This window comes from Fundulus heteroclitus, chromosome 3 (assembly GCF_011125445.2).
Source record: "Fundulus heteroclitus isolate FHET01 chromosome 3, MU-UCD_Fhet_4.1, whole genome shotgun sequence".
Classification (NCBI taxonomy): domain Eukaryota; kingdom Metazoa; phylum Chordata; class Actinopteri; order Cyprinodontiformes; family Fundulidae; genus Fundulus; species Fundulus heteroclitus.
Genome location: NC_046363.1, coordinates 31,592,612 through 31,609,699, shown reverse-complemented (window position 1 = coordinate 31,609,699; position 17,088 = coordinate 31,592,612). Strand labels below are relative to the sequence as shown.

General features: G+C 35.5%; 1 protein-coding gene and 1 long non-coding RNA gene across 2 annotated transcripts in view; both read right to left on the bottom strand.

Moving 5' to 3' along the window:
* Window positions 1-8: 8 nt before the first annotated feature.
* LOC110368387 lies at window positions 9-849 on the bottom strand. The gene is made up of 3 exons (XR_004930715.1): window positions 772-849; window positions 285-378; window positions 9-45 (listed from the first exon to the last, which is right to left on the bottom strand). It is a non-coding gene; the product is annotated as an uncharacterized LOC110368387 (long non-coding RNA).
* An 813-nt stretch (window positions 850-1,662) lies between these two features.
* Window positions 1,663-17,088, bottom strand: part of LOC110368364 (hemicentin-1) — a 30,820-nt gene continuing 15,394 nt past the window's right edge. Inside the window, exons 11-15 of the mRNA XM_036135221.1 lie at window positions 6,183-6,428; window positions 3,850-4,125; window positions 3,487-3,762; window positions 3,063-3,171; window positions 1,663-2,973 (exon numbers count right to left, since the gene is read on the bottom strand). Of these exons, the coding sequence (XP_035991114.1) occupies window positions 2,865-2,973; window positions 3,063-3,171; window positions 3,487-3,762; window positions 3,850-4,125; window positions 6,183-6,428 (1,016 nt within the window). The 3' untranslated portion in view covers window positions 1,663-2,864. The remainder of the gene's footprint in view (window positions 2,974-3,062; window positions 3,172-3,486; window positions 3,763-3,849; window positions 4,126-6,182; window positions 6,429-17,088) is intronic.

The following is a 17,088-nucleotide window of genomic DNA, read 5'->3' as shown; positions in this document are numbered from 1 at the left end:
AGTAACTGTTTGTTTGACAGTGTTCTCGTCCCCATCCTGATGCATCTGTTAATAAGAAAAGTTATGTCTGGTAAATGAAGAGATCGGTGCAATGACAATTTCTGCCTCACAAAAAACTGTCTGCACAACAAACAAAAACTGTATTCATTAGAAAATATGTGGATTAGGTGTGTAAATACTTTTAGCATTTTACACAAATATGTTACAAATAAAATATATTTAAATATAACTTGTTTAATTTTAGTATTGCAACATGTTTATAAAGGAGAGGATTCATCCGTTACCGTTGTTAGTAGGAAGAGACACGATTAACCAGATGAAAACAAACATCCTGATTTGATGCTTGAAACATTCAGTCCATTCCAAACCTGGGAGAAACTTTAGTGCAGGAGTTACAGAAAAATACAGAAACTGGATTAAAGAAAAGTTCAGACATAGCTTCACTCATATAATACAGCATTGTTATTATGTATTCAGTTTCCTGACAGTTAAACCGCACTTTATGAAAGTTTTAGACAAGTCGTGTTTTTAACTAAGTGCAGAATTATAGATTTTCAGTAAAGACAAAGAAATGTGACCTTGAATAATTTGCATCTGTAAACTTTAAGATAATATATTGCACATTCCTGCTACAATCCAGAGCTGAAGTGTTGTTTTAATTTTCCACAAAAAGCAATGAGCTTCCATCCATCTATTTACCCTCCACAGTAAATTATTCTTTTTATCAGTCTGATGAGAGCTAAAGCAAAGTGTGAGTAAAATTGTATTTACCTCTGGTCTTTAGTCTTCCTTTCTTCTCGTCTTCAGGGACTTTCTTGACAGACGTTCAAACTGCCTTTTTCTGTTCTCTTTTTTATTTCTTCTTTTTTCTGCAGCGCTAAGAACTGGGAAGTTTGTAAGTACTTGTACGAAAACAACTGCTCAACCAATGAGATACCATCTTTGTAATCTATAGATTTAACAAATTGGGAAACAATGTTTGTTGATTATAAAAGTTATTATTTCATCACAAATCATTAAATTTAAAGTTTTTTTTCCAAATTCTGTGACAAAGATATGCTGAATTTTGAAAGCAGCAGTATTCTAATGATTTGATTTTGTTGTCTTTATTGACATTAATTCCTATCATTACTATTTAGTTTCTTATTTAAAGGTAAATATTATGACATCATTATTGTTAGTTATCAATTTTCCTTTTAATATCTGATTTTCTTGAAGCACTAAACCAACATAATCAAATGCACATTCAAATGTAGTTTAGAGAACCCAATTAACATAAAATATGCTTTTTTTGGACTGAGGAGGAAAGTTGGAGAACCGCAAGAGAACCAATACATGCACCTATACACAGAGGACATCAAAACCTTGCACAGACTCAGTTCTGGACTTTAACCTCTCTTTTAGCTGCAAGGAAACAGTGCTGACAAATCCGCCACCATGTGGTGGTGTATGAAACATACATTGTGTAAAACTACATTTCAATCTTCCATACAAATGTAAATAAGTTTTACTATAATGGTTTATTTTTTAAATACATTACTGTTCTAAAATCTCCTAACAATCAAATATGAACAGCTTCAGCATAAGGCAAAAAAAGAAAATAAATTTGAATATGACGTAAAATTGAAAGGGATTATACCAATTTTATCACCCACTGAAAATCTTTAGACAACTGAAGAGGAACCTGTTTATTCACATTATTATTTGCTTTGCTTTCTTTGTTTTATTTTCTGTACCACAGAGTCCTAAATGTACTGATGTCCAAAGTCACCAATAAGACTGAAAGCTCTGTTGGTTCAAAGCTATTATGCAATTATTATTGACAGATTCTACAAGAACAGCAGCAACTGCATAATCTATCCATATTTATTTTGTCAACTACAGAATTTACTAATGCAGATACACAATGCAGGATGAATTTTAAAAATACAAATTTTGAAACCCCATGAAGTAAAAAGTAAACTTACAAAAGATAAAGCAAAACTTAATATATTTAATTTTTTGATAATAGCTGTAGACATGAAAATGAACAGCTAACAAAGCGTTATTGTATAAAAACTAAAGATGAACAATGTATTTAACTTTTGTAACCCAACTTAAGTCGGAAAATTAATAAAGAAACTAGAAATTATTGACAAACCTACACAACAGTGTACTTTGCATTAAACCCAATCTAAAACTGTACACCTGCCAAGAAAAAAAAATGACATACCAAAAAACCTTCAGAATTATAAAACTATGCACATGCACACCATCACACAATTGGAGTGGTTTTCACTTAGGCAGAGTAATTCAATGTAAAAGCACCACTGGTTCAAAGCTATTTTTTGAAAGATTCTACAAGAACAGTAAAAGCTGCATAATTTATCCATAGTTATTTTGTAAAAAATAATAATAATGCACATACACAATGCCAGATAAATTGAAAAATCAAAGGTTTGGAAACCTCATAAATTGAAAGTAAAATACAATGGATAGACCACAATATAAAGCAAATACATTTTTGGACAAACCTGTGAACATGAAATGTAATTCCTAAATATTCAGCATTAAAACATACTCTCTACACATTAAAGAAAAATAATATTTAAAATTGACAACCCAAACTTAGAGGGGAAAGGAGTACAGAAACTACAGATTAACTGACAATTATACAAAACATTCATCATTCTGGTTGTAATTGTGAATTATTATTCTTATCCAGACTCAGTTACTATTGCTGTCATAAGCACTTTGAAATGAAACTCTTTACTGGGAGACATACATATCCTCTTCTTTTCTTTTGTGCCTAAAACAGAACATTCTATAAAAATCTGGTTTTCAGTTTATAAGATCCCAGTGACAGCGATCCCTGCAGTGACGTGTCAGCGTGAACGTCGGTAAATGACATCATACTCTGGTGATGTATCAGCTTTTTGAAGAGACATGTACGTTTGATCAACTTCAGTGGGTTTCATCTTTTTTCTTGTGTTCCTTTTACAAAAAGAACAATATTGTTGTTGCAAATATACATCCTATATAACTGGGCCAATAAAACATGAAATAAACATGATGTAACTTACCAAAGGTGCCACATGCAGATCATGCAGAAAACATTTACACTGAGGGAAACCCCAGCAATGACCCAGGGAAGAGCTCCACAACCAGACCCACAATCTTTCACATGATTAACTGTAAAATGACAGAGAAAATAATGAAATGCGTCGAACTTTGTTTCATATGAGCAATTAAGTAAGCAGCGGCACTCTATATAAAACAAGATAGTTAAATCTTTGGGACTAAAAAACAGACATTGGTTGAATATTCAAATCTACCTAAATATCACGGTATTATATGGCTAAGTAATTACAGTTTTGCAGATAACATTGCTACAAACCTACTGTCCTAAATATTATTGCCGTCTTCTCTGATCTTAGTTAACCTACAAAAAAGAGGAAATAAGCATTTTACAGCAGCATTTTAAAGTAATACATCTTGTAGCTGTACCTCCTTCTGACAGATCTTGATGGACTATGAGGTTTTGTTTTACTTCCCCATTTTCATTACTGCTGGTACATTCAACACTGATGTTGCCATGGTTTCTAACAGTCAGAGTACTGTTGACGATGTGATCTGACACCATGGTAGTGACAGGGTACTCAGTATGATCCTCCAGCAACGGCCATTTAATGGTGGGTAAAGGAAACCCCTCACTGATGCACACACAGGTCAAAACGTCTGACCGAAGCAGACACCCAGAACCTTTCAGTATCTTTGGAAACCCCGTAAACATGCAATAACCATGAGTTTACGTTAAGAAATGAGTGACTTGATTGACGATTTTATAACATAACGTGAATGTTCACTTACAAGTCACTTCTATGTCAACATATTCAGCCACAGTTTTGTTCATGTATGTTGCTGTGCAGATGTATCGTGCAGAATCTTCCACCGTCATGTTGACGATGACAAGGTTTGCAGATCCAGCGCTGTTGGAGAGAATGGTTCTGTTTTTTGGATTTAAAATTGGTGAATGTTTAGTCCACTTGATGAATGATGGAGGAAAGCTGTCAACACTGCAGGTCAGGTTCAGAACGTCTCCCTCCTTTACAGTTGGGTTTCCATCAACCTGAGGCCTCCTTTGATCTGTTGATGACATTATATTGTTTTACTCTTTTACTTTCTACTTTTTATTTTATGATATATGTTATTTTTATTCATCCAAAACAAGCATTTCTCTAAATGTTACCATTTAAACTATAAACACTCAAACTCAACACATTAAAACAATACTGCACTCCAAACACAACAAACAATACAATAAAAAATAAAAAAGCTGTTGATCCTCTAAATGTTAATTTTATTAAATTTATCGAGACTAACTAACACACAATGCAATGTAAACCGTACAAATAAAGGATCTTGTTTAAAACTTTAATTCAACCATTTTAGATCTTTTACCACTAAAAGTAAGAGGAACCTAAATAATGTTTTACTCACTCCAACACAACATGCTTTTGTGGCTAAGCGGATAGATAAAAAGAAGATGTTTTGCAAACTGTCTAAACATTTCTGTCTCAACTGATACACACAGTAACATTTAACAAATAGAAATGCTGTGGTATTGAGTTGTGGAAGGTTAAGGAGGACAATATTAAATAAACATACCATGAAATAAATAAATGTACCACAAAATAATTAAAATGTAAAATGAAATAATGAAATGTCACATGAAAAACATAAATGCATATTTAATGTACTATTAAATCATTAAATGTATCATTAAATAAATAAATAAATAAATGTGACATTAAATAATGAAACGTAAAATGAAAAAAATAAATGTAAAATTAAATAAATATACATATAAATTTTCCATTGAATAGATAAATTCATTAAGCATTACAATGTACCATTCAATTATGAAATATGCCATTAAATAATCAAAAATACCTTTTAAATTATGATATTGCATATTTAAATTTAATTTTTGTAAATCAATTTATTTGAAGATACTTTTAGTTATTTCACTCTATTTCTTTAGTGACGTTGCAGAGCACACTCATCACTAAATCATTTAAACTGTCACCTTCACCCGTTAAACTCAATTAGCGGGATTAGGGAGACTCTAACGCCTTACTGGCTGCTTCACACTGAGCAAGACAAGACAACAACTTCTTGGTTGAATATTAACTCCGAGGTCAGTATTTTGCTATGTCTACCAGAGAAAATATATTTAAACTAAAAATGGCAGAAGACATTTGACAAGTGTGTGCACAGAACAATAATGCAGATCGTGAACAAGAAGGGCTCTAAAACTGAGCCTCAAGGTGCACCTTTTGTGACCTCAAGAAAGATCAAACTAACTCCAGCCATCTGAACGTCGCTGTGTGTCCTACTGTTCAAGTTCTCTGCAAACCACAAAGCTGCTTGGTTGGAGATGCCATTTTAGAAAGGCATTTCAAGCAAGGGACTGTGATCCACAGTCTCAAATGTCTTGGATAGGTTAATAAACAGAGCAACATAACTTGTTCTTGAATCCAGCTCCTCAAACACATTGTTTAAAACTTTTTTAGAGTGGTGGTAGGAGTGATGTGCTGCTTTCCAAAAACTGACTGAAGAAGGTTAAGATTTGAATCTGAAGATTTCTTCAGTTGATCACAGACCAATTTTTCAAATACTTTCACCAGAATACATACTTTTGAGAAAGACCTGTAGTTATTTGCAACTCATGGTTTGCCTTCTTTTATTAGTGGAAGGAAATTGCAGATTACCAAACTTTAGGAAGTTTGTTTGTGCTTAGGCTAAGATTAAAAATACAATACCCTCAGCAATTAAGACAGCCATGAGGTTTAGATAAAGTGGATCCACTAGAGGTACTTAAAACTGTTTTTAAGGAACTGTAGTGCCCTGCTGTGATAAAATGTTTAACACCAATTTAACACGGCACCTTTATCATTCAGGTTACCATTATCCTTGACCAAATATTTGGGCTGTTCAGTGGAGGCCACAGCATCAGAAGCAGATCTCACAACATTTCCAAAATAACTGGAGATCATTTAGATCTTTGGTGGTTTCAGATAAATACAATTCAGATTTAGTCTGAAATTTTAATTTGTGACAGAAATAAGTAACAAAAGCTAACTGAGATTAATTCCTCTTGTTGCATATGTTGGAAATTATCTTTATGTAAACATACTTACATGTCACTCTGACATGGATTTCTTCTTCCAGGATGCTGTTCAGATATGTTGCTGTACAAATGTAACGGCCTGCATCTTCTACTGTTACATTAATGATGGGAAAAGAGACATTCATTGGAAGGGTTCCTTTTTCATATTTAGTCCAATTAATGACTGATGGGGGGAAGCTGTCCACACTGCAGGTCAGATTCAGAACATCTCCTTCCTTTACAGTCGCATTCCCAAAAATCTGAGGCTTCCTTTGATCTGTGGATGACAAAACATTGTTTTAGGGACTAAAGTTGAAAGCTGAAAATATTTTTTCAGACTTATATTTATAAAACAAACTTTAAATCCATGCATTATTTCAATTCCAAATCCCAAATATGTACACCTTTTTCTTGGTCAATAACAGAAGATCCCAAAAAATACATTCACACTTGTGCTTGCAGCATGATAAAATGTGGATTATCTCACTCTTAGGTCACTTTAACATTTCAATGGTGCAAGCTAGGAAGTAACAATGCATAATTTTAAACTAAAACAAAAAAGCACTTTAAATCTTAATCTGCAACACCAGAAACGGATATACTGAAGACTTTAACAAAACAGGAATTCATAGCATTAGAAACATTAACGCTTGAGAAACCTTTTCCAGGAACCAGGGTATATTTATGTGGCCATTCTTCACCTCTGTTTGCATGGACCACCTCAATCTAAAAACTGATCACCAGGTAAAGGGTGTACCGTAGTTCAATGGTACTTTTGATATTAACCTAAAATGAGTTGAATTATAGGAATTTTGAATTTTTGTCTTCACAATTTAAACTCATTTACAGGTTATACTTTCTAAAAACTTACTATTAACAGAAATCTTTAGTTCAACATTTTACACCATGAACTTCTGAGTTCAGCAGCCTGATGAGACAGAAGCTGTGAGAGTGTGGGTAGTGATGTTCCTGGGTTTTAATTTTTTTTTTCAGAAACCAAATAGAACCAACACGCCCATTAGGATTGAGGGTCATTTAGAGATTGTCAAGAGACTTCAGGATTTTAAGTTCTGTAGGATAAAAGTTTAGACAAAACTATGCTTTAAAACAGATATTTGGTGCTGCAAAAAGTTCGAATAAGGCTGAAGAAATAAAACCTAATGATTAAAATGTCTGCTCAAATACTAACTTAGAAACCCAAATAAAAACTTCTGTATTTTGATTTTGAACATTTACTTACAATTCACTTTAATGTGGACTTCTTCTGTCATATTGCCATTCTGATTTGTTGCTGTACAAATGTAACGCCCTGCTTCTTCTGCTGTTATATTAATGATGGAAAATGAGACATTTCCACTCTTTTCCTGCAGGTAGGTTACTCTGCTGTTATCTGCTTTTCTTAAAATATTGTTGGTCCGATCAGTTTCTGTTCTAGATTTAGTCCACTTGATAACTGATGGAGGGAAGCTGTCAACACTGCAGGCCAGATTCACATCATCTCCCTCCATCACTGTTGCTCGTCCGTATATCTGAGGTTTTTTTGTGTCTGTGGAGCAAAGTTTGAACAAAGGGTTTAAGCACGTTTTAATTAACTAAGAAAGCTTATGAGGCTGATATATATTGATATCAATCTTAGATGACAGAATTTTCCTTAGTAGCGTATCACAAAATAACCACACAGATGTGTCACAGTTGCATTAATTATTTTCTGTCATAGTGCTGTTCAGGTGTTCTGCTGGCCAGATTTAAAGTCCAGCATCTTCTACTATCACAGCAGTTTAATAGAAAACAAGCAAATTCTTAACCAGATTCTCGACAGATGCATTTGTTTTCTGAAGAGCTGTGGAGCTGTGTGGAACGAAATCCATATGGCTAGAGTCAGCTTAGCAAATACTACTCTTATACTGCTGATGATATAAAAATTATTAATTATTAATCTAAAATTTTTGCTTAATTACAGCTTAAAAATAGTGGTACTTTCTGAGCAAAACTTGCAAAGAATTTAAAAGAAATGAATGAGAGTTCTAAGATAATAATATACCTACATGTCACGTTCAGAGTTGCAGTCTTCTCTGTGGTTTTGTCCCCTGTGAAGCTGACCTTACAGGTTATTTTGCTGTTGTGATGTTCAGCTGAAGGGTTAAAGGTCAGAGTTGAGCTGTGTCTCTGTGTCAGAGTAGTCAGATTCTCAGTTTTTAAAGAAGTGGTGTTTCCTGTGATGTGAGAGTCCTTCTCTCCTTTTCTGCTCCACATCCAGGTAATTTTAGGAGGAGACCCAGAGCAGAGACCAGGAGCAGTGCAGGTCAGAGTGGCCTGCTGTCCCTCAGTCAGTGGAGGAATCGTCACTTTGGGCTTCTGGTTCAGATCTGATGGAAATACATTTCATCAGTTGAAACCTCAGGAAAATGTCTATTATAGTTTTAATCTTAACAAGAGAGACGTTCAGTAATAATAGATTTTTTTCTTTATATATAAAGTCAAAATTAAAGTCTAATTTTAGATTATTGTAAAATCTGCTCTCAGAGGTTAACAAAAGTGGAAAGAACAATATTTTGCTTTTGCCATGTCTAGAAATCTAATGTACATTTTTGCTGTAGTATTTCCTACCTGTTAAGGAGAGAAATGTTTTTGTAGTGTATGTCCATTTATCATAGAGTCCTTCTCCCTCCACTTTGAGACGATAATTTCCAGAATCAGAGGGTCTGAGATCATTGATCATGATGCTGCAGTTCCTCTTAGTCACATCTGGTTCCAGCAGAGACACCCGACCTTTGAACCCAGACTGTACATCTTCAATGCTCTTGTCAGAGTGAAATACGATGTCAGAATGTCTACATCTCTCCATCGGTTGGCCACATTTATACCAAATAATAACTTTGGCTTCAAAGCCAGACTTGAAAGAGCATGGTATCACAGCACAGAGTCCAGCTTCTGCTCTTATATTTTCATTCAGAGTAACACAGTAACTGTTTGTTTGACAGTGTTCTCGTCCCCATCCTGATGCATCTGTTAATAAGAAAAATTATGTAACGTATTTAATTTTAGTATTGCAACATGTTTCATAAAGGAGAAGATTCATCCGTTACCGTTGTTAGTAGGAAGAGACACGATTAACCAGATGAAAACAAACATCCTGATTTGATGCTTGAAACATTCAGTCCACTCCAAACCTGGGAGAAACTTTAGTGCAGGAGTTACAGAAAAATACAGAAACTGGATTAAAGCAAAGTTCAGACATAGCTTCACTTATATAATACAGCATTTTTATTCTGTATTCAGTTTTTCTAAGGTTTTAGACAAACCTTGGGCACAATTATAGAATTTCAGTAATGACAAAGAAATGTGACCTTGAATAATTTGCATCTGTAAACATTAAGATAATATATATTGCACATTCCTGCTACAATCCAGAGCTGGAGTGTTGATTTAACTTCTTTCCACAATAAAGTAATGAGCTTCCATGTATCTTTTTACCCTCCACAGTTAATTCTTCTGTTTATCAGTCTGATGAGAGCTAAGTAAATGTGAGTAAAATTTGTATTTACCTCTGGTCTTTAGTCCTCCTTTCTTCTCGTCTTCAGGGACTTTCTTGACTGACGTCCAAACTGCCTTTTTCTGTTCTCTTTTTTATTTCTTCTTTTTTTCTGCAGCGTTAAGAACTGGGAAGTTTGTAAGTGTCATGAACGGGACAGGTGGACCCAGTATTCAGCCAGACAAGCAGGTAGTATGTTTTAAGAAGGTTTATTGTAAGGAGAGGTAATGATCAGAATCGGGATGACAGGTAGGCAAGAACAATGAGTGGGGCAAGACAGAACTCATAAGTCAATAGACAGTTCTAAGTCAAAAACTGGGTAATCAGAAGTGCAAGATAGTCCAAGACAGAATCCGGCCTCAGAGTCAGAAAACAGAATCAGGGTCGATACACGGGCAGGAGGTTAAACAGAAAAGGGGGTCAAGCAAGCTCGAATAATGCAAAAACCGGCTAGGACTGGTACACAGGTTAGCAGGCTGAAACAGGCAGGAAAGACAGGTTCAGGTAGTGATTGGACATTTGAAGAAAGGCTTTGAGGCGTGGACCGAGTGAAAAGGGGGCGTGACAGGTGAAGCCCCACTTCAGAGCACGTGTCATATTGAGGAAAATCGCATGATCAAGAACAAACGAGGCCTCGTGTTACATCTGCCACGTCATTGCTTCATTTTGCGTGTCTTTTTTCAAAATAAAAGCGCAATGAACCCTGTTGCTTCGTGGGTTGTAGTAGTTGGTTTTGTAGCGCGTCTGCAGAGCAGTTTTCATCAGCAGTGGTTGGAATGGAGCCGTCAAAAAAGAGAAAAACCTCTCATATGAGGGAGTACTTTGAGATGACAGATCACAATAAGGTTTTTATGTTTGCCCAAGATCTGACTACATTTGCATCATTCATAGCAACTTTGTTTTAACTTCCACATCCTTTTATTTCCGGTGAAATGTTTGCTGTGTGAAAGGGCGTTGGCCTACAACAACAACACATCATCAAGGATTAGGCATTACAGGGCCATACATGAAAATAAGCGCACTTCAACAGAAGACACCAGCCAGAGTAAGATCTTGTCTTATGTGTTTTAAATAATTTAATTCATATCATATATCTATCAGGATATTATTGTGTCACTTCATTTTTTTATATTTAGATGCCTTACGGGTTCTAGGAAGGAGGTGCCAGATGAGGCTGTGTTAAATGTGATTGTAAAGGATTCCCAGCCTTTTTCAGTAGTGGAGGATGAGGACTTCAGAGAACTCATTCATTTGCTGGATCCAACCTATGTTCTTCCTACTAGAAAGGTTTATATGTTTGAATTAGGGCTGTCAAACGATTACAAATTTTAATCGCGATTAATCGCATAATGTCAATAGTTAACTCGAGATTAATCGCAAATTAATTGCATATTTTATCCTTTTATGTCTGAAAGTGTAATAGCCTGTTTGGGCATTTTAATATGCAATTTTGCAATAAATGACACTAATAAAATACATGCTTGTACAAAAAATATTTTTATTTTATTTTTCAAGCACTTTTCAGAATTGTAATGAAAACATCCTAGTGCCAAATGTTAAAACTCTGGACTATAATGGCTAAGTGACTAATCATGACGCCCTGATGTTTACACCATGTGTAAACAAATGTGTAAATAAATACCTGATTTTCATGCCGATATATTTTTTTCCAGGAGCTTAATACTGAAATACTGCCAGCGGCTGAAAGAGACTGTTTAGCAACTGTTTAGTAACTCCAGGTACTTCGCTTGGCAACATGATTCAGCATTAGTTTGTCAGATACAGAGAAAACAAATTAATAAGTATGGTTTATGGGTTGGGGTTTCTGCAATGTTATCAACGTGCAAAAACTCATCTTCAGAACCAATCTCTGGATAAAATGGTGATCTGCACCGCCTAATCTACTTTCAGCAGTTATCACCAGTTATTGCACCGTAAACTGCAGAAAATACGTGCAGAGTTGCTCTGTCTGCCTTTACTACCGTCGGCTCCTATGACGGAGGGATATTTCAGCTGGATACAAAGTGTCTAGTGCAGGCAGGTCTCATAATAACCCCTATTTCATCACTTATTTTAGAGCCCAATTAAGCGATTTCACTTTCAGAAACCTGCCCAAAAAAACGCAACCCGTGACTCATGAAATTTAGACGCGCTTTTAGAAAAAAGAAGCCCAAAGTCGCATGAAATAAACGGTATTTGACAACAGTGAGCGCGGGTCTGTTTTGCTACAGTTCTCTAGCACTCTTGAAACTAAGGAAAGTGCTGAGGGTAAAAGAAACACAATCCGGAGAGCACGGCGGGGGGAAAAACATTAGGGAACGGTGTGTGTGTTTTGACGCGCGATTAACGGGGACAAAAAAAATTGTCGGCGTTGTGGTCTAACAAAGTTAACGCGTTAATAACGCGTTAAAACTGACAGCTTTAGTTTAAATAAAATAGCTAATGTGGTAATTGGAAATCACTTCAGTTATTTAAGTGAATAATGTTGTTGTTCATTTTAGGCATTAAACAAGATGGTGGAAGAGAAATACTACAAAACGAAAGAAAAGGCCAAAGAAGACATCCAAAAGTTGTCTGCCGTCAGCCTGACAGCAGATATGTGGACGTCCATGAATATGAAGGCGTACCTGGCCATAAGATGTCAATTCATCAATCCCCATGAGAAACTGGGCATTGTATTAATTGGAGTGGAGCATTTCCCTTCCACTCATACATCTGACAATCTGACCAGGATAGTGCATAATCATATGGAGGAGTGGGGAATTATTGATAAAGTGAACTGTCTGGTGACTGATGCCGCAGCTAACATGATTGCATGTGCTAAGGCATTAAAGATCAGGCACTCCATCTGCATTGCTCATGGACTGAATTTATAAGTCCGGAAATCATTTGACCAGATCCCTGCCCTCTGTGACATCCGCGCAAAGGCTAAAAGAATTGTGTCATATTTCCACTCAAGCACCACAGGTAAAGAAAGGCTAAGAGGGACTCAAATACAGATGGGAAGACAGCCACAAAAGCTAATAATCGATGTGGACACACGCTGGAACAGCACTGACCTTATGTTGGAACATCTGTTTCAACGAAAAGAACCTGTGGCCGCAGCCCTCACAACACTCAAAACTGATATAATCCCTTTGACTTCTCAGGATTATAAGATAATTGAAGAATCCTTATCGGTGTTGTTCCCATTTTTTTCAAGCAACTTCAGGACTCTCTGAGGAGAAAAGGGTGTCAATATCCAAGGTTATACCTTTAATGAACATGCTGCACCATGCAGTGCTTACAAAGATGGCAAATATAAAACATGATGTTGCAAGACTTCTGTCTGAAAACCTATTGAGGCATGTCAAAGAACAAGTAGCAAATATTGAATCATTAAGTGTCATGACAATGGCCACATTGCTGGACCCTAGGTTCAAAACTCTTGGTTTTCTCAGTCAAAGCAAAGCACAAGAGGCAGTACGGCGGCTGATGTTCTGCACTGATTACAAACAATGAATGTATCCAGCTGCAGGATTCAGCAGAAGGCACCAGCAGATGTTATCTGGGTATTTATTTATTTTGAAATGTTCTTGTGTAATTTATACCGCTGTATTTCAGCAGTTGGTGTTGTTTATTATGTGTAATAATATTTTTTATTATTATTTATAGGTGAACTGTGGTCTCTATTAGATACTACAGTGGACCAGAAGAGGTGTAGCTCCAATGCCACAGCAGATGTTATTGTTGAAGTGGAGCGATACCTTGCTGAAATGAACCTAAGGAGACATGAAGATCCATTGGAGTATTGGCACACACAGAAACAAGTGCATCCCCATTTGTACGCTATGGCACTGAAGTTCCTCTGTTCACCCGCATCATCAGTGCCTTGTGAACAAGTTTTTTCCAAGGTGGGGGAGGTCATCTGCCGACGAAGAAACTGTCTGAAACCTGAAGCAGTTAAAAAAGTCCTGTTCCTAAAAAAAAAAAACAATTAAACCTAAAACCAGAAAATTCTAAATTGACTTTTGTTTGATCAGGAGATAAATCAGAATCACACATCAAAAGCAAACTAAAAGCCATTGGAAGAGGCAAACTCTATGTGCAACTTAATACTCCCAGGAATAGATGATTTTAATGTATACAGAGTCTGTCCCAACCATCACTCAATTCCAAATACATTAAAACAACACATGTCTTCATTGTCAAATAAGTCCATGACTTTAAAGAAAACCCTACACAATGACAGATGGTCAAGCATTAGATTGGCTACAAAGCATTTTAATAATTAAAACATGACAATTAAATATGAATTCATTGATTTTCCTCTCACTAAACATAGGTTTGATGAAAACTCTGTGACAATATTGCATTTACTAATTTTTGGAAGTATGATCCAACTAAGTTACGAGGCTGTTACAGTTTCACCAGCAGATGTCACTAGTGAGTGATGAATGAAGCATCGAGTAAAGAACCTTTTTCCAAAGCAAACTGCTGAAAAGCTTCATTGCTTCATGAGGCTTCATTTGCCCATCACTAGGTTCAGGGATCAGTCTGGCTCAGAATCTCAAAAGGCAATTCGGGTCAACATCAACAGGTCAATCAAAGTGTGATCGCTGGATAAAACTCACCGAATGGCTTGCAATCATAGACATAATATAAGAGTAGACCCCGCATTGACTGTCGCGGCGCAGGAATTACGGCCGCCATCTTGAGGAGGTCGACCTGCTACCCTAACCTGCTGATTCAAGATGAACACACTAATGATATCTCAGCACTGTGCGGCGTATTTTTGTTTAAATCGACGGACTATTGACGTCAGGGCTCGAGGGATAACTTTTCACAAGTAAGATTAAAAGATATTGTTTATATTAGAATGTTATTTTTCTAATATTAGATAGAGAGATACAGGTCTACATGTCCAAGTTTTTGTGACATAGTCAGTCTCTCTCATAACTGGTTGGAGAGGAGAGGGAAAGAGAGATGTAGGTGGTAAAGAGAGAGAAAGAATGAACTGAGCTCCTCCCAGCTGGGGTTGATCATCTGGTGCCTGCGCTGTCAGGTGAGGAAGCTTGGTGACGTCAGTCTGGCCAGCTGCCTCCACTTCCAATCAGCACCAATTAGAAGCTCTAATTTTTTTTTTTTCACAAAAAAACAATGTGAAAATTAGTTCAATAATCAGTGAGTATAGTGAATTTGAATCTCTGATCTTTCAGCTGAAAGGTAAATAATGCCAACAACTGCTCCACCATGTGGTGGAAAATAAAACATTGTGTCAAAGTATGGTGTCCAACTACTATACTGTTCAGTCTTCCTCTGCATATTTCAAACAATGTAATTTAGAATTGGAAAATTCTAAATTTTATTCAAATGACTTTATTAGTCATTTTTTTTAAATCTCTTGTCTAGAATCTTTTGAAAATTAAACATAAACAGCTATATCTATAAAGGTATAAAAGTAAAATGACACTTAAAATGACTCCCAACTGAAAAGGGTGATGCCATTCTTTATCACCCACATAAATTCTGAGGAAGACTTCTGAAGATAAACTTGTTTATCCACATGATTTTCTTATCTGTTTTCTTTGTTTTAGTTTCTGCACCACGGTATTTCTTACGCATTCAATAATTGTTCAGCAAATCTCAGAGTCCTGAATCTATCGATGTCCAAAATCATCATAGAGACTACTATATTGTAATTAAGGCTATTCCTTCATGTATTCTCCATCTTTTTAAAAGGAAACTTATGCCCTCTCCAGGGGTCTCATTTATAAAACTTTGCGCAGAACCCATACTAAAAGTGTACGTACTCCAAGAAAAAGCCGTATGCCAAAGGAAATTCAGAATTATAAAACAATGCGCATGCACACCATCACACAATTTCCCTTTATAGATCATGGCTGTACTTGAACGTTTGCGTACCCGGTACTGCCTCAGGTTCTGCGCTCTACACACCCAGAGTAACCCATAATGGATAATTCAAAGCATCTCATGACAGTTAATGTCTTAAAAATGAGTCAGCTGATCGCTTTTTTTCATGGTGAAATGGCAACCACTTATAAAAACCCAAAAAACGTAGAAAAAAAATCAGAGAGGAGTTTATTAAATGTGAAAATAAGAGATAAAAGCACATATGCTGTACATATTAAAAGAACTTGTTAAAAAGTTAACTTGTTTGCAGTTTTAAACAGATGACTGCAGTACTCTGTGTTGAAATTACTCTGAAGCTGAGCGTTCAGATTTACATTCACAGGAGGAAGGTTTACCCAGGATGAAAAAGAACACCCTGACAAAAAAATGAAAAGAAAAAGAACTTAAAAAAAGCCATGGTCCCTGTATGTTATAGCAGAATATAATGTCTAAAGCTGCATATTCGGAGTGGTTTTCACCTGGGTGGAGTGATTCAATAGCACCACTGGTTCAAAGCTATTTTTTTTAAGATTCTACAAGAACAGCAGAAAAACTGCATAGTTTATCCATAATTATTTTGTACATAATAATAATAATAATAATAATAATAATAATAATAATAATAATAATAATAATAATAATAATAATAATAATAATGCACATACACAATGGCAGATAAATTGAAAAATCAAAAGTTTGGAAACCTCATAAATGGAAAGTAAAATACAATGGATAAACCAGAATGTAAAGCAAATACATTTTTGGACAAAACTGTGAACATGAAATGTAATTACTAAATATTCAGCATTAAAAAATACTCCCTACAACTTAAAGAAAAACAATATATTTAAAATTCACAACCCAACTTTAGAGGGGAAAGGAGTACAGAAACTACAGATTAACTCCCGATCATACAAAACATTCATCATTCTGGTGGTAATTGTGACATTATTATTATTATTATTATTATTATTATTATTATTATTATTATTATTATTATTATTATTATTATTATTATTATTATTATTATTATTATTATTATCCAGACCCAGTTACTGTTGCTGTCATAATCCCTTTTAAATGAAACTCTTTTCAGCGAGACATACATATCCTCGTCTTTTCTTTTTTGTCCAAAACAGTAGACTTGATAAAAATCTAGTTTTCAGTTTATAAGATCCCAGTGACAGCGATTCCTGCAGACGTGTCAGCGTGAACGTCGGTAAATGACATCATACTCTGGTGATGTATCAGCTTTTTGAAGAGACATGTATGTTTGATCAGCTTCAGTGGGTTTCATCTTTTTTCTTGTGTTCCTTTTACAAAGAGAAAAAAATTGTTGCAAATGTACATCCTATATAACTGGGCCAATAAAGCATGAAATAAACACAATGTAACTTACCAAAGGTGCCACATGCAGATCATGCAGAAAACATTTACACAGAGGGAAACCCCAGCAATGACCCAGGGAAGAGCTCCATAACCAGACCCACAATCTTTCACATGATTAACTGTA